The sequence below is a fragment of the Microcebus murinus genome, chromosome 4 (genome assembly GCF_040939455.1).
Source record: "Microcebus murinus isolate Inina chromosome 4, M.murinus_Inina_mat1.0, whole genome shotgun sequence".
NCBI lineage: Eukaryota > Metazoa > Chordata > Mammalia > Primates > Cheirogaleidae > Microcebus > Microcebus murinus.
In genome coordinates this window covers 69,127,855-69,154,726 of record NC_134107.1, presented here as the reverse complement: position 1 = coordinate 69,154,726, position 26,872 = coordinate 69,127,855, and the positions used below count along the sequence as shown (strand labels likewise).

At 38.1% G+C, this 26,872-nt stretch overlaps 1 protein-coding gene across 6 annotated transcripts in view; it reads left to right on the top strand.

Moving 5' to 3' along the window:
* Nucleotides 1-26,872, top strand: part of DLG2 (discs large MAGUK scaffold protein 2) — a 1,870,454-nt gene that overhangs the window by 243,946 nt on the left and 1,599,636 nt on the right. For all 6 annotated transcript variants that reach the window (XM_076002367.1, XM_076002386.1, XM_076002368.1 and 3 more), the window contains exon 3: nt 17,254-17,399. In XM_076002367.1, coding sequence (XP_075858482.1) covers nt 17,254-17,399 — 146 coding nt within the window. The remainder of the gene's footprint in view (nt 1-17,253; nt 17,400-26,872) is intronic.

The following is a 26,872-nucleotide window of genomic DNA, read 5'->3' as shown; positions in this document are numbered from 1 at the left end:
GTCTGAAGGAAGGGTGCTGGAACCTTCGGGAGACTCCATGGGAAGAAGTTGAGGAGCAGAACAAGAAGGAGCAAGGTATTGGCAAAGATCAACCCCCAAGAAGCTTGGAGTCCAGTGAGAAGGATTGGTGGAGCAGTTTGTTTCTCCTTCCCTCATATTTCTGACAGATGGAGAGTACCCAAGCTGCTGGAGAGACTTTCTGCCCACATGAGCACAGAGGCTGCCACTGCCAGTCAGCTGGGAGCTTCTCATGGAGAGGGCACCAGGCTCCCAGCCCTCCTGGGGTACCCCCATCTCCATAGACACGAGCTGGGATGGCAGGTACCATATTGCTCCTCTGCCCACTATGTGCCTTGTCCTTCCCAGGAGGATTCAGCTCCTCAGGTTTCATCTTGCTCATTCCCACACAGATATTTCCTGACTCCAACCCAAACTGCAGGAGCCACAGGGGTGCAGTAGGTCCCTGATGATCTGTGTGACTCCAGAACATGGACATTCTGGACTGAGTGCCTCACAGAGAGAGGGTCAGAGATGATAAGAGTGCTAGTATTCCTCCATCCAGACTCTTTTCCTCCCCTTCCCTCCCTCACCTGGGGCTGCCAAGAGAGACCATTAAGCCACCACACAGAGGCTTCCATAGAGAGTGGGGCTCAGGCCTTTCTTCTTGGGGTCCTATAGTGGACTGAGGAGTGTCCAAACTGTGAGCTCCCTGCTTGCTGGTCCTCCCTGGTGCTGCTTTCCTGGCAGCTCCATCATAGCAGGGCATGCTCCAGGGTGGTGGGACATTGAAACTGCTGAAGCACCCCATGGGTGACTCGGGACCAGCACATTTCTCCCTGGCATGGCCAGAGATTGATCTTCTTGGTCTTAGGAGGCAAGGGAACCTACATGGGCAGATCTAGGGGGAAAGTGCAGTGTGGGAACTAGCTGCAGTGTGCTCACAGGGCAGCCCTTCCCCCATGGGAGAGCTACATTCTCAGCTTAGGCCAAGATCCTGGGTGGGGAACCTCTTGGCCTGCAGCATAGTCATGGGAGAGCGTGGCTGGCTTGAGCTCCTGATTGTCAGCAGGTGCCAGGGAGGGACTGTGGAACAGAAAGGGAGAAAGGAATGAGGCTCACTCCAGAATTCCAGATTGTAAATCTCAGATGGCCCTGCCTCCAAAAGGAAGCTTTCAGGGTGGGTGGGACTACTTCAACTCCTCCCTGGTGGCTTCTCCCAGTAACTGGGAGCAGACTGTTGATTGCTACCAAAACAGCTAACTTGCCAGCTTTTGTAGAGCCTGAGGGCAAGCTCACCCAACCCATCCTCACTCAGCTACAGTCCCCCACCCACCTCTGCTGTGGCAGAGAATAAGGACTCACCTGGAAGTTCCAGGGTCCTACCCACTATCTGGGGCATTATAGTGCTTCTCCTGAGGGACTAGAGCCAGTCACAGGACACAAAAACAACATTGTAACTTGTTCCTTTTGGCAAGCACCACCTACTGAGAGGAAAGTCAGTGTGCATGTTCTTTACAGCATTTACTGACTCAATTTTACAGGGTGTGTGAGGGTCCAAGGAGTGACCATTTAGGGGAGCACCTATCCCTCTGTACAGAAAATCTATGCTACTAGATAAAGGCAGAAAGATCCCAGCCTGGAGCTATAACATACAAGTGTTTAGGCCCCTCCCCCATGAATAGCCCTTGTGGTTTAGAGAGCTTGTCCTGACCCTCCTACCAGTGGCTCTCCCTAGTAGCTAGAAAAGGAACTTCTGAGCCCCACTGAGATTTTGCAAAGCATTGCAGGCTCCAACCTAGCCACAAACTGCTTTGCTCCTCCCCCACCTTAGCGGTGGTGGAGATCAAGAAACATTCTGGGAGCTAAAGCTCCTAAAGCTTGGGGCACTCAAGTACTTCATCTGAGGGACCAGACTCTACCATAGGCACAAAAGAACATCTTAGCAGCTGGCTCTTTCATACAAACATCAACCGATGACAGGAGAAAAATTGCATAGCTCATCATAGCACTTCCAATTCAAGAAAACAGGATGTGGCTTATTCATACCCACAAGTACCACTTGCCACATTGGAGATAAAGCTGGGGGACCCAACACAATTCACACTACTGAGAAGAGGTGAAGACAGCAGGACAGAAAAAAACTGAAAAGATTATCAAACTTGCTTGAGCTCCCCATAGGCAACTTGGGACCAGCACTCTTTCCCCTGGCATGGTCAGGGATTGCTCTTCAGGGTTTCAGAGATAGTCCCACAAGCCAGACTAGAACCCCCAAGACATGATCAAGAGGCCAGATGAGAAGAAATTAATGAAAGAACTCCAGATATATGAAAATCAGAGATAAAGGACACCCCCAAAAGGAAACAACTGTTTACCAATGGATACAAAAGAAATAAAAACAATTTAAATGACAGATAAAGAATTATGAATATGGATTATAAGGAAGCCCAATTAAATACAGGAGAAAATTGAAACCTAACACAAAATACCATAAAAACAATATAGGAAATGAATAAAAAATTCACTAAAGAAATGAAATTATTAAAAGAAATCAAACAGAATTTCTGGAAGTGAAAAATTTGAGGATATAAAAAACACAGCAGAAATTTCCAAGAATAGGCTAGATGAGACAGAAGAAAGAATCTCAGACCTTGAAGACATCACCTTTGAATTAAGTCAGTCAAAGATAAAAACAGAGGCATAAGAGGAATGAACAAAGCCTACAAGAAGTATGGGATTATATAAAGAAACCTAACATAAGAATCATAAGCATCCTTGAGAGTGAAGAAGAAAATACACAAGGATTTGAGGGAATAATGGATGAAAATTTCCCTGGTCTTGCTAGAAATTTAGATATTCATGTACAGCAAATACAATGGACACCTGGGAGATTCATTGCAAACAGGCAATCATCATGAAAGTCATCACACTGGCCAAAGTTAACCTGAAGGGGGAAATCCTATGAGCCATAAGGCAAAAACATCAGGTAACTTACAAAGGAAAACCCATCAGACTAACTGAAGACTTTTCAACTGAGACCTTACAAACCAGAAGAGATTGGGGGCCCCATCCTCAGTTTCCTTAAATACAATAATGGCCAGTATAGAATTTTTTATCCTGCAAACCTAAGTTTCTCATATGGGGAGAAATAAAGACTTTCTTTATTTAAGGAGAAAGGAGACAAGGAGAAAATTAAGATATGTAAGCACTAAGAGAATTTGTGAAGATAAGACCTGACCTGCAGGAAGTACTCTGAACTGCATTATACACAGATCAGTACAATAGACACCCACTGGTGTAAAATCACCCAATAGCTAAGCTCAGAGCCCATATACTATAATGGCTCAAGTGGTAAAACAAACCAATAAGGTTTTCCCAACATGATGAACATAAATCCATCCACTTATCATTCTTTAAATAAACATGAATGGCTTGAATTCCCCACTCAAGAGACATAGTCTGGTTGAATGGATAAAAAAAAATAAAAGCCAAGTATCTACTGTCTGCAGGAAACACATCTATAACCAACAAGGACTCATTCAGACTCAAGGTGAAGGGATAGAAAAAAATATACCATGCTAATGAAAACCAAAAGAAACTGGTGTAGCTATTCTTATATAAGATAACACGGGGGGGGGGGGAGGATCAAGATGGTGGACGAGAAACACCCCCAGACAGAGATCTCTGCAGAAAAGACAGATTCTAGCAGAAATTAGAAAAAAGAAGAAGACGAGCATACAGCGGATGAGGGCCGGAAGGAGGGTTACCTGAGACCCTGGGAGACTCCACGGGAGGAGGCTGCAGAGGAGAACTGAAACATGAGACTGCTGGAGCAGCCCGGAGACCAGCGCCAAGGGTAGGTGGATAAGTCACCTTTCCCCTCCCCTGCATCTCAGACTGCTGGTGGGCTCCCCAGCGGGTGGAGAGACCAGTGGACACCAGCCCAGAGACGTCCACCGGCAGCTAGTGGTGAGCCTGTAACGGACTCTCAACTCCCAACTCCCTCCCGGGACCTCCGTGTGCACAGACCCGAGCCGCACGTCAGGCGCCATATCGCCTCCTCCTCCCCTCCGCCGACCCTACCCGCGGCTGCCCAGAGAGACAATACAGCCTCCAGCCGGAGGCAGCTCCAGGGAATGGGACCTTCCCTTTTGGGACCCTACAGCTGACTCAGGGGGACTCAGACTGTGAGCTCCCTACCCGCCAGCCATCCCAGGTGCTACTGGCATGGTGTTCCCAGGAGAACGGTGCAGACTCAGAGGCTGAGAGACGTACACCCAGCTTGGGCTCCCTGTGGGTGAACTGGGACTGGAACTCCTCTCCCTGGTGGGGATACAGTTTGAATTCTGGGACCCAGAGGGTGGACCTGCAGACCAGTTCCCATGCACCGAGGTCTAGCATTGCCCAGGGCACAGGAGGGATATACATGAACAGCCTAGAGGTGTGTGTGTCTTCACGGGCAGATCAGTGTCCTAGAGGGCAACACTCCTCCCAAAAGGAGGCTGTACGCCCAGCCCAGGTGGCCTTCCTGCGTAAGGAACCTCCCCGCCGGCATCACAGTCTGGGGAGGCCTGATGGCGTGTGGTCTGACCTGCTAGCAGAGGCTGAGGAGTAGCTGCGGAGTTGGGGAGGGTGGAAAGAAGTGAGGCCCCCTCAAGACAGCCCTACCCCCACAGCCAGGTCTCAGACAGCCCTACCCTCACATGCAGACTTTCTGGCTGAGCAGGACCATTCCAGCCCCAACCTGACAGCTTTTCCTGGAAGCAGAGAACAGAACTTTGACCTCTGCTAATGGTATTGGTGGTGCCTGAGGGCAGGCTTTCCTAACCAGCTCCGCCCAGAACAAGAGCTGATAACAGGACACAAAATCAACAGCATAGCCTGTTCCTCCAAGCAAGCGCCACCTACTGACAGGGACGGCATCCTGCACAGGCTTTTCATGGCACCCACTGACTCATTATACAGGGAGTGGCCGAATCTCACCCACAGACACCACCTAACGGCTCAGAAACTAAACAAGGTGTGTGAATACCCAAACAAAAACCTAAAGGAAAGAGACAACAACTGATCTACATGGGAAGAAACCAGCGAAGGAACTCAGGAAATATGAAGAACCAAACGGAAAACACACCCCCAAAGAGGAGCAACAGCCCCCTAGAAATGGACACTGCCAAAATCAGGCAACCAAAATGACAGAAGAGGAATTTCATATGTGGATCATAAGAACACTCACCGAGCTGCAAGAACAACTTAATAACCAACACAAAGAAACTACAAAAAGCCTCCAGGACCTAGAACAAAAGTTTACTAAAGAAATAGACACAATGAAGAAAAGTTTAACCAAACTCCTGGAAATGAAGAATCAAATCAGGGAACTACAAAATAGAGTGGAAAGTCTCAAGAACAGGGTAGATCAAACAGAAGAAAGAATCTCAGAGCTTGAAGATAATAACGTCCTACTAAATAAAACCATCACAGCAATAGAGCAGAGAAACAAGAGAAAACAGCAAAGCCTACAAGAGATGTGGGATTATGTGAAGAAACCTAATGTTAGGGTCATAGGGTTACCAGAAGGGGAAGAAGACAACACTCAAGGGTTGGACAAGCTATTTGAAGATATAATAGAGGAAAATTTCCCTGGCCTTGCTCAAAATCTTGATATACAAGTTCAAGAAGCTCAGAGGACCCCTGGGAGATTCAATGCAAACAGGAAGATGTCACGACATGCAGTCATCAGACTGACCAAAATATCAACTAAAGAGGCCCTTCTAAGAGCTTTAAGATGAAAGAAGCAAGTGACATACAAGGGAAAGCCAATTCGCATAACACTAGACTTCTCTAATGAGACTTTACAAGCAAGGAGAGACTGGGGCCCCATTCTCACTCTTCTGAAGCAAAACAAAGCCCAGCCTACAATCTTATACCCTGCAAAACTAAGCTTCATATATGAAGGAGAAATTAAGTCATTCTCAGACAAGCAAAGTTTCAGAGAATTCACCAAGACCAGACCAGCCCTACAAGAAGTACGCAAGACAGTGTTACACACGGAACACCATAATAAAAACTCATGAATATAAAAACAACCAAAACCGAAAGATTAAAGGCCAGATAATACAATGGCTCAAGAGAGAAATCAAAGCAACAACATCCAATCCAACAGAATGAACAGTAATCTACCTTACCTATCAGTTCTCTCAATAAATGTGAATAGCTTAAACTCTCCACTCAAGAGACATAGGCTGGATGAATGGATAAGAAAATACAGGCCAAGTCTATGCTGTCTTCAGGAAACACATCTAACCTGCACGGATGCATATAGACTAAAAGTAAAAGGGTGGAGATCAGTATTGCAGGCAAGTGGAAGCCAAAAGAAGGCTGGTGTGGCAGTTCTAATTTCAGACGATTTAGTTTTTAAACCAACAAAAGTAGTAAAAGACAAAGAGGGTCATTATATAATGGTGAAGGGCACACTTCAACAAGAAGAGATAACAATTTCAAATATATATGAACCCAACTTAGGTATACCCACTTTCATAATGCAAACCTTACTGGATCTAAGCAAATGGATTAATAGCAACTCCATAATCACCAGAGATTTAAACACCCCACTGATGGCACAAGACAGATCCTCGAAACAGAAAATTAATAAAGAAATAATGGATTTAAACAAAACCCTGGAACAATTGGGTCTGACTGACATCTACAGAACATTCTACCCAAAATCCACTGAATATACGTTCTCATCAGCTCACGGGACATTCTCTAAGATTGACCATATCCTAGGACACAAAGTAAATCTCAAGAAATTTAAAAAAATAGAAATCATACCATGTACTTTCTCAGATCACAGTGGAATAAAACTAGAAATCAACCCTAACAGAAACTCACATTTCTACACAAAAACGTGGAAATTAAACAACCTCCTACTAAATGATTACTTCATAAATGAAGAAATCAAGATGGAAATAAAAAAATTCTATGAAGAAAACGACAATGGAGAGACAAGTTATCAACTCCTCTGGGACACACCTAAAGCAGTTCTGAGAGGAAAGTTTACCTCCATAAATGCCTATAACCAAAAGACAAAAAGATCACAAATAGACAATCTAACAAAACGACTCAAAGAGCTGGAAAAAGAAGAACAGACCAACCCCAAACCCAGCAGAAGAAGTGAAATCAACAAGATCAAATCAGAACTAAATGGAATTGAAAACAGGGAAGCTATTCAGGAGATTAATAAAACAAAAAGTTGGTTCTTTGAAAAAATAAACAAAATTGACACACCATTGGCTAAGCTAACGAAAAGCAGAAAAGAGAAATCTCTAATAAGCTCCATCAGGAATAAAAAAGGAGATATCACAACTGATCCCAAAGAGATACAAGATACAATTTATGAATACTACAAAAATCTTTATGCACACAAACTGGAAAATGTGGAGGAAATGGACAAATTTCTAGAAACACACAGCCTCCCTAGGCTCAACCAGGAAGAAATAGATTCCCTGAACAGACCAATCTCAACAGCTGAAATAGAAACAGCAATTAAAAATCTCCCTAAAAAGAAAAGTCCTGGTCCAGATGGCTTCACACCTGAATTTTACCACACGTACAAAGAAGAACTAGTACCTATCTTGCAGAAACTATTCCACAACATCGAGAAGAACGGAAACCTCCCCGACACCTTTTATGAAGCGAATGTGACTCTGATACCAAAACCAGGAAAGTATGCAAGAAAAAAAGAAAACTACAGACTAATATCCCTAATGAATATAGATGCAAAAATTTTCAACACAATCTTAGCTAACTGAATCCAGATGCTTATCAAAGAAATAATCCATTACGACCAAGTGGACTTCATCCCAGGGATGCAGAGATGGTTCAACATACGTAAATCTATAAATGCAATTCACCACATAAACAGAAGCAAAAACAAAGACCACGTGATTCTTACAATTGATGCTGAAAAAGCTTTTGACAAAATTCAACACCCTTTCATGATACGAACACTTAAGAAAATAGGCATAGAAGGGACATACCTAAAAATGATACAAGCCATATATGACAGACCCATAGCCAACATCATACTGAATGGGGAAATATTGAAATCATTCCCACATAAAACTGGAACCAGACAAGGCTACCCACTATCTCCACTTCTGTTCAACATAGTGCTGGAAGTCTTGGCTACAGCAATCAGACAGGAAAATGGAATCAAAGGTATCCAAATAGGGGCAGAAGAGATCAAACTTTCACTGTTTGCTGGTGATATGATATTATATCTGGAAAACCCCAAAGATTCAACCAAGAAACTCCTGGAACTGATCAATGAATTTAGTAAAGTCTCAGAATACAAAATCAATACACAGAAATCAGAGGCATTCATATACGCCAACAACAATCTAATTGAGAACCAAATCAAAGACTCAATTCCCTTCACAATAGCAACAAAGTAATTAAAGTACCTAGGAATATACTTAACCAAGGAGGTAAAAGAGCTCTACAGGGAGAGCTGTGAAACAATGAGGAAGGAAATAGCAGAGGATGTAAACAGATAGAAATCCATACCATGCTCGTAGATCGGCAGACTCAACATCATCAAAATGTCTATACTACCCAAACTGATCTACAGATTCAATGCAATACCTATTAAAATCCCATCAGCATTCTTCACAGATATAGAAAAAATTATTTTACTCTTCGTATGGAACCAAAGAGGACCCCGAGTATCAAAAGCAATTCTAGGCAAGAAAAACAAAATGGGAGGCATTAATTTGCCAGATATCAAACTATACTACAACGTTGTAGTAATTAAATCAATATGGTATTGGCACAAAAACAAGAATATTGACCAGTGGAACAGATGTGAAAATCCTGATATAAAACCATCGTCATATAGCCATCTAATCTTTGACAAAGCAGACAAAAACATACGCTGGGGAAAAGAATCCCTCTTCAATAAATGGTGCTGAGAAAACTGGATAGCCACCTGTAGAAGGCTAAAACAGGACCCACACCTTTCACCTCTCACAAAAATCAACTCATGCTGGATTACAGACTTAAACCTAAGGTATGAAACTATTAGAACTCTAGAGGAAAAAGTTAGAAACACTCTCCTAGACATCAGCCTGGGCAAAGAGTTTATGAAGAAGTCCCAAAGGCAATCACAGCAGCAACAAAAATAAATAACTGGGACATGATCAAACTACAAAGCTTCTGCACAGCTAAAGAAATAGTCATGAAAGTAAACAGACAACCTACAGAATGGGAGAAAATTTTTGCATCCTATGCATCCGATAAGGGACTGATAACTAGAATATACATAGAACTCACGAAAATCAGGAAGAAAAAAATCAAATAACCCCTTTAAAAAGTGGGCAAAGGACTTGAACAGAAACTTTTCTAAAGAAGACAGAAGAATGGCCAACAAACATATGAATACATGCTCAACATTTCTAATCATCAGGGAAATGCAAATCAAAACTACAATGAGATATCACTTAACTCCTGTGAGAATGGCCTTTATCAAAAAGTCTCCAAATAACAAATGCTGGCGTGGATGTGGAGAGAGAGGAACACTCCTACACTGCTGGTGGGACTGCAAACTAGTTCAACCTCTGTAGAAAGCAATATGGAGATACCTTAAAGTGATACAAGTGAATCTACCATTTGATCCAACACTCCCCTTGCTGGGCATCTACCCAAAAGATCCAATGACACTCTACAAAAAAGACACCTGCACTCGAATGTTTATAGCAGCACAATTCATAATAGCAAGGCTATGGAAACAGCCCAAGTGCCCATCAATCCAGGAATGGATTAATAAAATGTGCTATATGTATACCATGGAGTACTATTCAGCTCTAAGAAACAATGGTGACATAGCACATCTTATATTTTTCTGGTTAGAGTGGAACCCATACTATTAAGTGAAGTTTCCCAAGAATGGAAAAACAAACACCACATATACTCACCAGCAAATTGGTCTTAACTGAACAGCACCTAAGTGGTCACATATGTACTACAGTAATAGGGTATTGGGCAGGTGGGAGGGGGCGGGGGGCGGGTATGTACATATATAATGAGTGAGATGTGCACCATCTGGGGATGGTCATGCTGGAGACTCAGACTTGTGGGGGGAGGGGGGAAATGGGCATTTATTGAAACCTTAAAATCTGTACCCCCATAATATGCCAATATAAAAAAAAAAAAAGAAATCCTTCCTTACCCTGAAATATTAGAAATATTCTATATTTTTTCCAAAAGAAAAAAAATAAGATAACATGGACTTCAAATCAAGAACAATAAAGAAAAATATCGTCATTATATAATGGTAAAGGGAATAATTCAAGAAGAAGACATAACACCTAAATATTTATGCACCTAACACAGGTGAGCCCAGACTCATAAAGCAAACCCTAGTACATCTAAACAAAGTGATTAATAGCAGCATTGTGATAACTGGGCACTTCAACATCCCACTGACAGAACAAGACAGATCTTCCAAGCAGAAAATAAAGAAACACTGGACTTATATGGGACTCTAGAACAAATGGGCCTAACATATATTTATAGAACATCCTACCACACAACTACTGAATATACATTCCTTTCATCGGTGCATGGAACATTCTCTAAGACTGATCAAATCTTAGTCACAAAACATGTCTAAAGAAATTTATAAACATTGAAATTATGCCATGTATCTTCTTAGATTACAGTTGAATAAAATTAGAAATCAATTTCAAGAGAAACACTCAAGTCTACACAAAGTCATGGAAATTAAACAACCTATTGCTGAATTATTATTGGGTCAAGGAGAAAATTAAGAGGGAAATGAAAATATTCCTTAAACTAAATGACAAAGGTGTCACAGTTATAAAAATCCATGGGATTCAGCAAAGGTAGTCATAAGACAAAAATTCATAGCCTTAAGTATTTACATCAAATAAAGAGATCACACATCAACAATCTAATAAGCCATCTCAATGAATTAGATAAGAAATAGGAAACCATTTCCAAAACCAGCCGAAGAAAAGAAATATCTAATGTCAGAGCAGAACTAAATAAAATAGTTAACAAAAAATTATGCAGAAGATAAATGACATGAAAAGTCTGTTCTTTGCAAAGATAAACAAAATTGATAAACCTCTCATTAGATTAGCCAGAAACAGAAAAGGAAGGACCCTAATAAGCTCAATCAGATGAAGAAGGAGATATACAATTGATACCACAGAAATACAAAGTATCATCTCTGAATGTTATAAACCTCTGTATTCAGATAAATTTGAAAATGTTTAGGAAATGGACAAATTCTTGGAAATGTACAACCTCCCTAGGAAGAAATAGAACTCCTGGACAACCAATATCAAGTGATGAAATTGAAGCAGCAATAAAAAATCTTCCAACAGAAAAAAGTCCTGGACTAGGTGATTTCACATTTGAATTTTACCAGACCTACAGAGAAAAATTAGTACCTATCGCACAGAAATTATTTCATGACATTGAGAAGGAAGGAATCTTTCCCAATGCTTTTTATGAAGCCAGCATCACCTTGATACCAAAGCAACGAGGGAAACAACAAAAAAGAAACCTACAGACCAATATCCCTTATGAATATAGATGCAAAAATTTTCAATAAAATCCTGGCAAAACAAATCAGCTGCACATAAAAAAAATAATCCACTATGACCCATTGGCTTCATCTCAGGGATGCAAGGATGGTTCAATATACATAAATACATGAATGTGATTCACCATATAAACAGAAGCAAAAGCAAAGACCATTTGATCATCTCAATAGATAAAGAAAAAGCATTGGACAAAATTCAGCTCCCTTTTATGATAACAACTCTCAACAAAATAGGCATAGATGGAATGTATCTCAAAATTATACAAGCCATAAATGACAAACCCACAGCCAACATCATACTAAATGGGGGACAATCGAAAATTCTCACTTAGAATGGTTACTAGACAAGGTTGCCTACTGTCACCACATTTATTCAACATAGTACTGGAAGCCGTTGCCAGAGAAATCAGGCAAGAGAAGGAAATCAAGGGGATCCAAATGTGGAAAGAAGAGGTCAAACTATTATTCTGTGCTGATGACATAATCTGATATCTAGAAAACCCCAAAGATTCTGCCAAGAGAGTCTTGGGTGTGATAAATAAATTCAGCAAAGTCTCAGTTACAAAATCAATGTGCACAAATAATAACATTTCTACACACCAACAGCAGTCAAGCTGAAAATCCAATAAAAAACTCAGTGCCATTTACAATACCAACAAAGAAAATAAAATACCTAGGAATATATTTAACCAATGAAGTGAAAGACCTCTATGGGAAGAACTATGAATCGCTGAGGAAGGAAATCACAGAGGATATAATAATCACAGAGGATATAAACAAATGGAAAAACATATTATGCTCATGGATCAACAGAAGCAACATGTTAAAATGTCCATACTACCCAGTCCGATTTACAGATTCAATGCAATTCTCATGAAAATACCAATGTCATTTTTTGCAGATCTAGAAAATATAATTCCATGCTTCATTTGGAATCAGAAAAGAGCCCGAATAGCCAAAGCAACCTTAAGCAAAAGAAACAAATCTGGAGATGTCACTGTACCAGACTTTAAGCTATACTGCTAGGCTAGAATAACCAAAATAGCATGATATTGGCACAAAAATACAGACATAGACCAATGGAGCAGAATAGAGAACCCAGATGTAAAACCATCCACATATTGCCATCTGATCTGGAAAGAATCCCTATTTAATAAATGGTGCTGGGAAAATTGCATAGCCACATGTAGAAGATTGAATGAGGATCCATATCTCTCACCACTCACTAAAATTAATTCAAAATGTATACATGCTTAAATGTAATACATGAAACCATAATAATTATAGACGTAAATGTTGGAAAAATTCTTCTAGATATTGGCCTAGGCAAAGTATTTATGAAGACCTCAAAGGCAATCACAGCAACAAAAATAAATAAATGGGACATGATTAATTTATAAAGCTTCTGCATAGCAAAGGAACCAATTAACAGAGTGAATAGGCAATCTACAGAATGGTAGAAAATATTCTCATGCTTTACATCCAATAAAGGGCTAATAACCAGAATCTATAAAGAACTCAAGCAAATCTGCAAAAATATCAAATAACTCCATCAAAAACTGGGCAAAAGTTGGGAATAGAAGCTTTTCAAAAGAAGATAGACAAATAGCCAATAAACATATGAAAAAATGTTCACTGTTACTAATTATCAAGAAAATGCAAATCAAAACCACAAGGAGATTATCACTTAACCCCAGTGAGAATGGCTTTTATCAAAAGTTCCAAAGCAATAGATGCTATTGTGGGTGTGGAGAAAATGGACCACTTATACACAGTTGGTGGGGCTGTAAACTAGGACAACCTCTATGGATAATAGTATGGAAATTTCTCAAAGAACTTAAAGTAGACCTACCATTTTATACAGCAATCCCACCCCTGGGTATTTACTTGAAGGAAAAAAAATGTTTATTTTATCAAGAAGACACTTGCACTGGAATGTTTATAACAACACAATTGACAATCACAAAGATGTGGAATCAACCCACGTGCCCACTAATTCATGAGTGGATTAATAAAATTTGGTATATGTGTATCATGGAGTATTACTCAGCCATAAAAAAATTAATCAATACCTTTTGTAAAAATCTGTATGGGACTGGAGACCATTCTCCTAAGTGAAGTATCACCAGAATGGAAAAACAAACACCACATGTACTCACTATTAAATTGCAGCTAACCAAACAGCACTCCTGTGCACAATCAGAAGTAAAACTCAAAGGAAATCAAATGGGGAGGGGAGAGGGAAGGAGAAGGATGGGTGAAAATCATACCTAATGAGTATAGTGTATGCTATCTGGGAGATGAGCACATTTAAAACTTGGTCTCAAGCAGTACACAAGCAATCCATGTATTGTTTCAAGCAGTACAAAAGCAATCCATGTAACTGAAATAGCTGTGCCCCTGTAATATTCTGAAATAAAATTATAAAAAATAACATGAGTCTGATAAATATGCTTCCTTTTCTGGAAAATTTATGCACCTAGTGTTTTGAAATTTGATTGACTTGCAAATGTTGCATAAGAAACTATTTGTCCTTAAAAATGGCACAAAGAAAAAGAATCTTGAACTTTGACTACCTGCAAAAATTATTTTATTCATTACACGTCATTATACTTTAAATAGACCATAGCTGCAAGAAATGTTTACAGAATTCTTCCTTTTAATTAATACTTGAGACCAGATGATATAAGCATGTCTTGTTTTCTGGATTTTAGCTTTTTATTCCCCATTCCTCTGATTTTGTCAACCCAATTACTACCCTACTAGGCCTTAGAATATTTTAAAAAAATCTGAGAAGGATTTATGTATGTCCTGCTTTTTACCTTCTGTTCTTTGTATATTTTTTACATTTTTCAAACATGACTTCATAGCTACTTTATTGCTAGTGGCAGAAGAAGTAGCTGTGCATAAAATATAAGCATTTTAATTTTCTATACAAGTTTATATTCATGAAACACTTAAAATTTTTTTATTATTTTAAAATATGTATAAATATATATTTATACATAAAAAGAATAATGTAATTTATATATAATATACAGATAATAATAATAAAATTAGAATTTATGAAATTGCCATTCAAATCTAGAACTAGATCATTACCATTAATTTGCCTGTACCTATATGTTCCTCCCTATGCCACTTCTTTGGCTACCCTGCCCACTGAACTAGCTATATCTTTTCACATACTTCTTTGTCTTCATGTAATTGTTTAGTCACATATGTGTATATGTATGTTTAAAAGTGTGTAATTTAATTTTGAACTTTAAAAAAATGTTTTCATATTTAAACTTGTTTTTTTCACTCACCATTATGTTTCTAAGATACTGTAGATCCACGACACCATAGTTCATTCATTTTTCACAGCTCTATAAATTCCATTTTGAGAACATACAACAATTTATCCTTTTTCCTTTTCATGGACACTGGAGTATTTCTAATTTTTTAGTATTGTGATGTATGCTGCTATGAACATTTGGGTTTGTTTCTTGGTTCTTATATGCAAGAGTTTATCAAGTATGTATACTGAGCAGTAGAAATGCTGGATTATAGGAAAAATAAATGTCCAGTTTTACCAGATAATACCAAATTATTTTCTATGATGGTTAGAGCAATGTGCAATTTTCATAAATAAATAAAAGTTACCATTGATATGTGTCTTTTTTTGTCCTTGTATTGTCAGACTTCATCATTTTTGGCAATATTTTTGGTGTCAGTGGTATTCGATTATGATCTTAATTTGCATTTATTATCATTAATGAGGTTGAGAATCTTTCCCTAGGCTTATCTCTGATATATGTTTCCTTTTCTATGAAATACCTGTGCATACCTTTTGTCTTTTTGTTTGTTTATATGTCTTTTCTTTTTGATTTGTAGTTCTTTTCATGTTTGGGTTCTATTCCTTTGTCCATGTGCTGTGGAATTATCTTCTTTCAATTTGTGCCTTTTCTTTTTGGCTTTTTAACTGAGTTATAACTGGCAATAATAAAGCACACAGGTGAAATGCATAATTTAATATGTTTTGACATATGTATATACTGTTAGCACAATGAGATAGTAAGCATACCCATCACTTGTAAAATTTTCCTTACTTACTGATGTTATAAAATGCTCCAGGATCATTTTTTTATGTCTTCTGCCCCAGTCCTAGAATCAACCATTTCTCTAAGAAGGCCTGGTTTGTTTTATTGGAAAATGATATTAGAAATTAGAAGTTCTAGGTATGCTTGTTGCTACTGGGATATCCTTGCTTCTAGGCCTTCTCAGCAGACAGATCCAGGAATTATGTGACAGAGCTAGGAAATGTCCACGTACATATTAATTTCTATACATATTTTTATCTATCCATCCTATATCTCTTAAAAACTTTGAGTTCATATATATACATCCAATCCTAATTTCATACCACAGTGCTTATGTATTGCCTTTTACCATTAGGTGGAGAATGCTATATATTGTTCAAAATCAGGGTGCTAGTGTGCTCATTATTACTATGGTATCATCGCTTCTAGGCCCTCCTAACAGACAGTACAAAGAAATATATGTGTATGCAACTAACTTGTATATATACATATCTGTAAATATTCTTATATGTATCCATCTGTTTCTATATTAAGCTAAACATAAGTTTATAATGAGGTCTTCAACTCTAATCTGATACAGGAATCATTCTAACCTTCCCTCACTTGTTCCTACTCCAACAGTTAGAATCCTGTCTCCCATCATCCACCATCCATTTACTCAATTGTTGAATTCCAGTACACATGTATAGCAATATCAGAATTGTTAATCTGTACCACATGGAAAACAAATGTACCAACTGCTTTTGTTTTGTTTCTTTGTTTTTGGTTTTATAGTCTCTGCTTATTTTCAAAATTACTTAGGTCCGCACATATTTTCCTACCACCTGCATTGAGGTTACTGCATACATTTTTAATGCAGTTACATTCTTTTGTAACAGTTTGAATTTCATCTTGGGACCCATAACTTCCTAAATGATTTTTTAAAATTTTGCATGCAATAAGGTTTACTCTTTATGATATTGAGTTCTATGGGTTTTGACAAATGCTTCATGTTGTGTACACCACTGTAATGTCATTAAAGAATATTTTCATCATTCTGTGCTTTGCTTATTTACTCCTCCTTCCTTCTCTCAGAATCTCTGGCAACCAATAATCTTTTTACTTTCTCTTTAGTTTCACTTTTTCCAGATATTTAAATGGAGTCATACAGTCTGGCTGTAAGACTTTTCAGTCTGGCTTCTTTCACTTAGCAATATGCACTTAAGATTTATCCATGTTTTGATAGCTTGATAGCTTATTTCTTATGATTGAATAATATTCCATTATACAGATTCAGTACAGTTTATTTATCTATTCACTTATTGAAGGACGTCTTGGTTGCTTCTAGTTTTTGCAATTATGAATAAAGTTACTGTAAGCATTCTTATGCAGATAAAAAGGTAATTTTCAGGATCTCTGTTCTGGTTGTTTTACTTTGTGATCCATATTTATGCATTTATTTTAATCAGCAAAAAATTTTTATACACATATATGTGTACATATACCCAGAAGCTATTTATAAGGTGGTGCATGATATTTTGATGTTTCCTTGCATTTTCTTTACAGATATTCAAGAATTTTATGAGGTGACATTGCTTAATTCTCAAAAAAGTTGTGAGCAGAAGATAGAAGAAGCCAATCAAGTTGCACAGAAATGGGAGAAGACATCTCTTCTCGCTACAGGCCATGATAGCCCTCAAAAATGTACAGAGGTATGTTTTTTTGAAATGTTTTAAATAAATGAATAATATTAGGACTTACTTGTCCCAGTGAAAACTTATTATGAACAAATAGCATATTATTATTATGAACAATAGTAGAAATGTAGTTATACCATACTGTATGTAATTTTTATATATGAAAATCCATGTTTTTCCAAAAGATAAAATATGGCATGGAAGGACAGGATTCTTCATATTGTATAAATGAGTTATGCTATGAATATTGTCATAGTTTGAGTTGAATCAAGTCTAAGGCATTCTAAAATTTCAGAACATTGTTCCATGTGCAGTGGGGGAAGGAAATGGATAGTTGATGGGAGAGTGTGGTTTGAGGCTGTGATTTTCATAGCAGGGGCATATATCTTGGGGCATGAATAAAACAATTCATTCAAGGGTAGAAACAAAATAATGGAACTCTCATTTCCATGTCTTTTAATCACATTCTTTAAAATTTTCAACATTTTGGTAATTTATGACATATTAATAGTAATACATATGCATTTAAAAAATAAATGTAAAGGTATTAGAGTTGTATGCTCAAATGATTTTACCAGATAAGATTATGGGATCAAAAAGTTTGGATACTATTGTTGGAATTAACATTTATCAAAGGGTAAGGCAAGTTGAGGCATGTCTCAGGTTCATAGCTAAGGGCTGATGTGGAGGCAGGGGCAGATCAATGATATTTTTAAATTGCAGTCAATACTTTGAAGGTAATAGTACATACCTACACACACAATTGGTCAGGATTGAAATTGTGGCAAAGAGATGAAGAGGAGGGAGCATGGAGTGAAGGGGATGGTAAGAAGAAGGCAGGCCACAGAGTTTAAGGAGGCCTAGCCTATTCATGGTAACATGACATAGATGGTGAGATGGTCCCAGCTACTTGATGGTCTGGGAGAAATCAAACTTTGGCCAACAAGTTGTGCCACTGGCATTTTGTGGATACATACTGTTACAATTACAGGGTTTGTGCTGTGCACTAAGGTATGATACAAACATTGAAGAAAATAAAACTGTTGTGCTGCTACTAAATGGGAAATTAATTTTATCACTGGATAAAGACACTTATGGGTTCAAGATGGCTGACTGGAAGCATTTCATAAATGCCTCCTTCTCTTAGAATAATCAGAGTAGTGTAGTGCATAGGCAGTCACACATTGAATACCTTATGTAAGAGAGAGCACTGGAATTCAACAGAGAAATTACAGGGGACACCAAAAGTGGGGAAGGAGAAGGAGGAAAGGTAACCTTGCTGGCTGGGATTACCTGGGAGCTTAGAGTAACTTCCCAATATGGAGAAGGGGTAAATAAGAGACTTCTATCAGCCCACATCTCTGCTGTGAAACTGTGCAATCCTGGCTGCAGGAGAACCCCTGAGTCTTCCTAACTTCTTAAGCTAACATAGGAAGCTTCCAGGAGACCATGGGGTAGAACTGCTCCTGGAAGGGAGCTTGTGCTGGGTCCCATACCCTTTCTGAGACCTAAGTAGATACAGCAAAGTGCCATTTTCAAACTCAGCTTTTAGCAAACGACATGCTATCCTGAGGCCCAAAGGTGCTGAAACTGGGACATTAAAGAAACTTGGGCTGTTGGTGCGAGGATAGTAGAGTGAGCCAAGAGTCCTCTCACAACTAGGGCTGGGACCTGAGCAAGGCCTGGGTGGCAGAAGCTGGTGTTAGGAAGCAAGCACTGCTAGGATCTGAGGCAGGGTGTAAGCAGGGGAACAAGTTGTCACTGAGACTTGGTCATGAGCTGGGTGTAGGCTCCTGTGGCCAGGGTAGGCAAGTAAGCCCTGCTGGAACTAGGGCATGAAGAGGATGGGCATTCCTTACCAATGGCCCAGGCTGTGGCCACTGAGGATGGTCCCACCCTCTCTAGTGGTAGGGCCTCAGTGTAGCTGCTACCATCCTACACTCTAGCACTCTGCCTTGGGACTGAGAGTCACCCTGCCCCCACCCACCATGGCTAGTGTTTACTTTAACCTCTGGGGGGCCTGAGCAGAAGCCTGCCCAGCCCAGCTTTTCCCCACCCCCATGACAGTGCACATAACCCAGGGTCCTGGGATTGCCCAACCCAATTCACCACTTTGGGCACCTGAGCACTCCTTCCAGGGGCCTGAAGTTTGGCCTGAACTTCTGGCTGCTACTTCCTCAGCTGGCACCTATCTGCAAGTGCTACTTGCAGGCCTGGAAACTGGCTTACCTAGCCCATTGCAGATATTGCCAACACACAGATAACACACAGTGCTTGGGATCCAGAGAACTGTCCCACCACTGCTACTGCCATTGCCCTTGCCACACTGGCTGCTAGGAGTCCAAGAACCTGCCCACCTACCTGGTCCATTATTACTATTACCAGTATCTGAGCAATAAATAAGAGACTGGAGACTGAAGAATTGAAACTCTGGTAATCACCAACACAGATGCCAGTATGCACTGCCTGGAAGGCATAAAGATAGGCATGCTCAGCCTATTGCTGCCACCACTGGAGTCTGAAGATTGGCCTACCTGGCATCCTAGTCCCCAGCACAAATTCACCACAGCTTTCACTAATAACTGCACCCTATCCCACCAAGACAATCACATATACTGCTAATACTGTTTATAGCCAAAGAAATCAAACAAAGACTACACTACTGTATACACCCAGAATCAAAGCCGAAGTACCCTATCCAACCAAAATTATAGATAGCATCTTCAGAGAAAGGTTCTCCCCTATTAAAGTGAATTCAAAAATAGGAAGAAGTGATTATTGCACCAGATGTGCAGAAATCAACATAAAGACACATGAAACAGGAAAAATCAAGGAAATATGACACCTCCAAAGGCACACAATAATTCTCCAGAAACATATCCCAATCAAAGAGAAATTTATAAAATGCCAGTGGAAAAAAAAAGTCAAAATATTGATTTTAAAGAAGCTCAATGAGATACAAGAGACTTCTGAAAAAAATACAAAGAAATCAGAAAAAAAATTCAGGATATAAATGAGAACTTTACTAAAGAGCCAAACAGAAATTCTAGAAGTGAAGAACTTATTGAAGGAAATACAAAATATATTTGAAAGCTTCAACAATAGACTAGATCAGGCAGATGAAAGAATCCCAGAATTTTAAGACAAGTGTTTTGAAAAAATCTGGTCAGAAAAAATAAAGAAAAACAAAAAAAGGAGGCAAAGCCTTCATGACATTTGGGACAACATAAAGCCACCAAATCTATGAATTATCAGTATATCCAAGGGCAAAGAGACAAAGAAAGGATTAGAAAAGCTATTTAACAAGATAATAGATGAAGACTTCCTGAATCTAGAAAGTGATTTAGACATTCAGATACAGGAGGTTCAATGATCCCTCAAGTGATATAATGGAAAAAAGTCTTCTCCTCAACACATTATAATCAAACTGTCTAAAATCCAAGTTAAAGAGCAAATCCCCAAAACAAGATAAAAGCATCTAGCCATCTGTGAAGAAACCCCATCAGACCTACAGTGAATTTCTCAGCAGAAACCTCATAGGCCAGAAGAGAATGAGATGATATATTCAACAGCTGACAGGAAAACCAGCCAAGAATACTATATCCAGTAAAATTATTTTTCATGAATGAAGTAGAAATAACGTCATTCATAGACAAATGTTGAGATAATGAGTTACCACTGAACCAGCGCTACAGGAAATACTCAAGGGAGTCTAAAACTGGAAGTGAAAGGATGGTATTTGCCATCATGAATACACATGAAAGTATAAAACTCATTGGTAAACAGTCATATAAGGAGGAAGAGAAAGGATTCAAATGGTGCCACTACAGAAATACACCAAACTACAGTGAAAAACTACAGGAGAAAGAGAAAGGAACAAAGAATATATAAAACAACCAGAAAACAGTTAACAATATGACAAAATGAAGCCTCACATGTCAATAATAAGCTTGAATGTCTTATAAAGGGATTAAATTCTCCTCTTAAAAGATACAGAATGGCTGAAAGGATGAATAAAACATGATCCAACTACATATAGCTTACGAGAAATAATCTTACTGATAAGACACATATCAATTGAAAGTAAAGGAATGGAAAAGAAATTCCATGCAAATGAAAGCGAAATTTAGAGGAGTAGCTATACTTAGATAAAACAGACGTTATAAACAGTAAAAAAAAGACAAAGAAGATTATTATATAATGATAAAGGGATCAATCAAGCAAGAGGATATAATAAATACACACATATACACACACACAATCTCTCTCTCATTCCACACCGGAACACACAGATTCATAAAGCAAATATTACTAGATCTAAAGAGAGAAATAGTGAAGAAATTCAACACCTCACTCCCAGCATAGACAGATCATCTAGACAGAAAATCAATAAAGAATCATTTAAACTGGACTTTAGACCAAATGGACCTAATAGATATTTTTAGAACATTCTACCCAACAACTGCAGAATATACACTCTTGTCATCAGTGCATGGAACATTCTTTAGGAGAGATACCACATGTAGGCCACAAAACAAGTCTCAACAAGTTTTTAAAAATTGAAATATCAAGTATCTTTTTAGATCACAATGGAATAAAACTAGAAATTAATACCAAGGGGAACTCTGGAATGTGTACAAATACATAGAAGTTAAACATGCTCCTGAATAACTGTTGGATCAATGAAGAAATTAAAGTGGAAATTAAAAAACTCCTTATAATACATAAAAATGGAAACACAACATATTCAAACCTGTGGGATATAGCAAAAGTAATGCTAAAGAGAGGAATTTCTAACAATAAATGCCTATGTGAAAAAAGTAGAAAGATTACAAACTAACCAATTCAACAGTATACCTCAAAGAACTAGAAAAGAAAGAACAAACAAAACCAAAGATCAGAAGAAAACAAATAATGAAGATCAGAGCAGAGTTAAATGAATTAGTGACTAAAAATAACAAAGAATCAATAAAATGAAAAGTTGACTTTTCAAAAAATAAACAAAATTGATAAAGCACTAGCTAGACTAACCAAGGAAAGAGGGAAGGCACAAACAGAATCAGGAATGAAAAAAGAGATATTACAACTGATACCACAGAAATACAAAATATCACTAAAGGCTATTATGCACAACTGTACACTGACAAACTGGAAAACCTAGAAGAAATGGATAAATTCCTAAAAACATGCAACATGCCAAGATTGAGTGAGAAAGAGATAGTAAACCTGAATAGATCAATAATGTTTAGTGAGGCTGAATCAGTAATGAAGTTTCCAAACAAAGAAAAACCCAGGACCAGATGGATTCGCAGCCAAATTCTACCAAATGTACAAAGAACTAATACCAATCCACCTGAAACTATTCCCAAAAATAGAAGGGGAGGAAATTATCCCTAACTCATTCTATGAGGCCCTATCACCCTGATACCAAAACCAGACAAGGACATAACAAAAAACACAACTATATGTGCACTTAAATGTTGATCAGTTAATACCAATTTGATGGTGAGTAACTGTGGTGCTTGTTTTTCCATTCTTGTGATACTTAGTAGAACGGGCTCCAGCTCTATCCAGGATAATACAAGAGGTGCTAGATCACCACTGTTTTTCTTTCTTTTTTTTTTTAGAGAACAATTTCTTATAATTAATCAGAAATATAAGATTCCACTGAAACTGGAACAGTTGACAGAATATGGCGGAACTTAAACCTTCAAGGAAGATGCAAACAGGGTCAAACAAAGCCATTGAGAGGAAAAGCACAAGATTAGTGTGAGATAAACATGAAGATAATTGCATTCCAGCATGGGTTAACTTCTGACCCCTCCTAGCCATTCTACTGCCTACTCATCTACTGCCATTCTCCCATCCTTCTCCCTCTGACACACTTGCCAAACCAAATGGCTTCTTCCTCTATATTGTAAATGTAAGCCAACTCAATAGGACCCCTTTGGTATATGATGTAAAGCCAAGAGAAAGTTTCCAAATCTCCTATTAGGGTAGAAAGTGCACATACTCAACTCACCACTGTTTTTGTGGTTGAGTAGAACTCCATGGTATACATATACCACATTTTATTTATCCACTCATGGATTGATGGGCACTTGGGTTGTTTCCACATCTTTGCAATATATACACACCTAATGGGTGCGGTGTACACCATCGGGGGGGATGGACATGCTTGTAGCTCTGACTTGGGTGGAGCAAAGGCAATATATATAACTTAAACATTTATACCCCTGTAATATGCTGAAATAAAAAATAAAATAAAAATAAGTTAAAAAATAAATTAAAAATATAAAAATACTATAAGGTAATAACCCTGATGAACATAGATGAAAAAATACTCAATAAAATACAAGGAAGGAGAATCCACTAGCACATCAAAAATAATAAACTATGATAAGGTGAGATTTATACCAGGGATGTAAGGATGGTTCAACATATACAAACCAATAAATGCCATACATCTCATCAAAAGCATGAAGGATAAAAACCTATGATCACCTCAAGAGATGCAGATGTATTTGATAAAATTCAACATCCTTTAATAATAAAATATTCTTAACAAACTAGGTCTAGAAGAAATATATATCAAAATAATAAAGGCCATGTACAAAAATCCCACAGCTGATATTATATTGAATAAGAAAAAGTTGAAAGCCTTTTCTCTAAGAACTGGAACAAGACTAGTGTCTAGTGCATTTTGCAGTGCTATAAAAGAATACCTGAGGCTAGGTAATTTATGAAGAAAAGGTTTGTTTGGCTTTTTCTTCTGCAAGCTGTACAAGAAGCATTGTGCCAGCATCTGCTGCTGCTGAGGAATTTTGGAGCTTCCAATTAAGGTGGAAGGCAAAGGGGGAACAGGCATGTCACATGGTGAGAGGGAGCAAGAAGTTAAGGGGGAGGTGCCGGACTCTTTTAAACAACCAGCTCTTGCATGAATTAATAGAGTACTCACTCATCACCACAGGGAGAGCACCAAACCATTCGTGAGGTGTTCCGTTCCTGTGACCAAAATGCCTCCCACTCAGCCCCACCTCCAACACTGGGTATTAAATTTCAACATGAAATTTGGAGGGGCCAAACATCCAATTATATCAATTAAGATATTCACTTTTACCACTCCTATTCAACATAGTACTGGAAGTCCTCGCCAGAGCAATCAAGCAAGAGAAACAAATAAAAGGCATTCAAATTGGAAAAGAGGAAGTTAAATTATCCCTCTTTGCTAATGATTGGATCTTATATCAAGAAAAACCTAAAGTCTCTACCAAAAAACTCTTAGATTTGATAAATGAATTCAGTAAAGTTGCAGGATACAAAATCAATGTACAAAAATCAGTAGTATTTTTATATATCATTACTAGTCTCAGAAAGGAATTAAGCAGATAATCCCATTTACAGTCACTACCAAAGAAATGCGAGGAATAAATTTAACTAAAGAGGTGAAAGAGCTCTATGAGGAAAACTATGAAACACTGATGAAAGAAATTGAATACAACACAAAGAAGTAGAAAAACATCCCATGCTCATGTATCAGAATAATCATTATCAATAAAATGACCATGTTGCCCAAAGCAATCCACAAATTCAATGCAATTCCCATCAAAATATCAACAGTTTTCAAAGAATTAGAAAAAAACAATCCTAAAATTCACCTGGAACCAAAAAAGAGCCCAAATAGCCAAAGTAGTCCTCAGCAAAAAGAAGAACACTGGAGGCATCACATTATCTGACTTCATAATAAAATCAAGCCTATAGTAATCAAAACAGCATGGCATTGGTAAAAACAAACAAACAAACTAAAAACCAGACCAGTGGAATAGAACAGAGAACCCAGAAATAAAGCCATGTGTTTACAGCCAAGTGATCTTTGACAAAGCTGACAAGAACCTATATTGGCAAAAGGACACCCTCTTCAATAAATAGTGATTGGAAACTTAGATAGCTACATGCAGAAGAGTGAAACTGGACTTCTGTCTCTCACTATATACAAAGATCAACTAAAATGAATTAAAGGATTAAACATAAGAACTGAAAAATGCTAGAAGGAAATCTAGAGAAAATTCCTGGATATTGGTCTAGGCAAAGAATTCATGACTAGAACTATAGGTATTACATTTAAAAACAAGAATATGATGTCTGTGGCCTCTGTTCCTATGTGATTAGAAATATTAGCAAACATTTACTTAGTGCTACTTATGTACTAGACACTGTTCTAAAAGTTTTACTTGTATTAATTCCTATTGCTTCCCCTCTGGTTCTTCTTGATCTCTTATCTCTTCGAAGTTGATTTTAAAAAGAAAAAAACAAGAAAAAGAAAAATGCTTGCTCTGAAATGTTCTCAAGACAGTATGGGTCTCTATGTATCATATAATCCTGATTTGATGCTCCATAGCTTTTAACATTTCTCCAGAAGCCTACTTCTAATGTAATCATGCCTGATTTTGTCTATTTCCATTTATATAACAGAAGTTATCTCCTGTAGTATGGAATTCTCCATAACCTTTCTCTTATTAAAAGGGGAAAAGAAATAGCTGGCTAAATCAGGAATGCAGAGATTTTTAGAAAAAGATTTATATTGTTCTAATTGGTTGTCCCCTAATCTATTTAGACCCTTATTTGGTAGCTTGGATTTGCCATATTACCAATTCTCAAGGTGATGGAGAAAAACTCTTTTTTGTGTCCCCTTCTCATACCTACATATCCAGGTAAAGGATTTTAAAGAATAGAAATGACCAGCATCAGCTTCTCTGCTCAATCCTTTATTTATACTCTACAAAAAAGAGGACTATTCTGGTGACATTAGAGTTTCTGGGGTTGAGGTTGGGGATAATTATTCAATAGGCAGGGCTTAAGATATAATACTAAGTTCATTCAGACTGTCAGAGGGTCCAAAAGCAGGAAATATTTCCTATTTTTGCCCTATAAAGGAATGTTATCCCAAGACCCCCAAGTTGTTATTCAACTGTCCATCATCATTGTCTAATTCCATTTTTCATAGTATGATTTATAAGAATTATTCTTTTCTAGGTGATTCACCAAACCTCAGTTCTTAGGATAATATTGTTAATTCATTAATTTATTCTACCAATATTTATTGAGTATCTATTATGTGCCAAGTGTTATATATTAACAAATAAAACAAAAATTTCTTCTCGTATAGACCTTATATTCTAGTGGAAGAGACAAACAACAAGTAATTATTAAGCTTAAATAAAGTATATAATATATGTGATGACTACTGTGGGAAAATACATCTGATTGAAGGGGATTAGTGCTCATTATTGCAGACTGTGATTTTAATGGGGTGGTCAGGATAGGCCTCAATGACAAATTGACACTTGAGCAAAAACTTGATGAATACAAAGGAATTATCCATGAGATTATATGGGGGAAGATCATTCGGGGAGGAGGGATTAGCCAGTGCAAAGAAATCCTAAGGTGGGAACATAGCTAGTACATTCTAGAAACAATGGGGTAGGCCT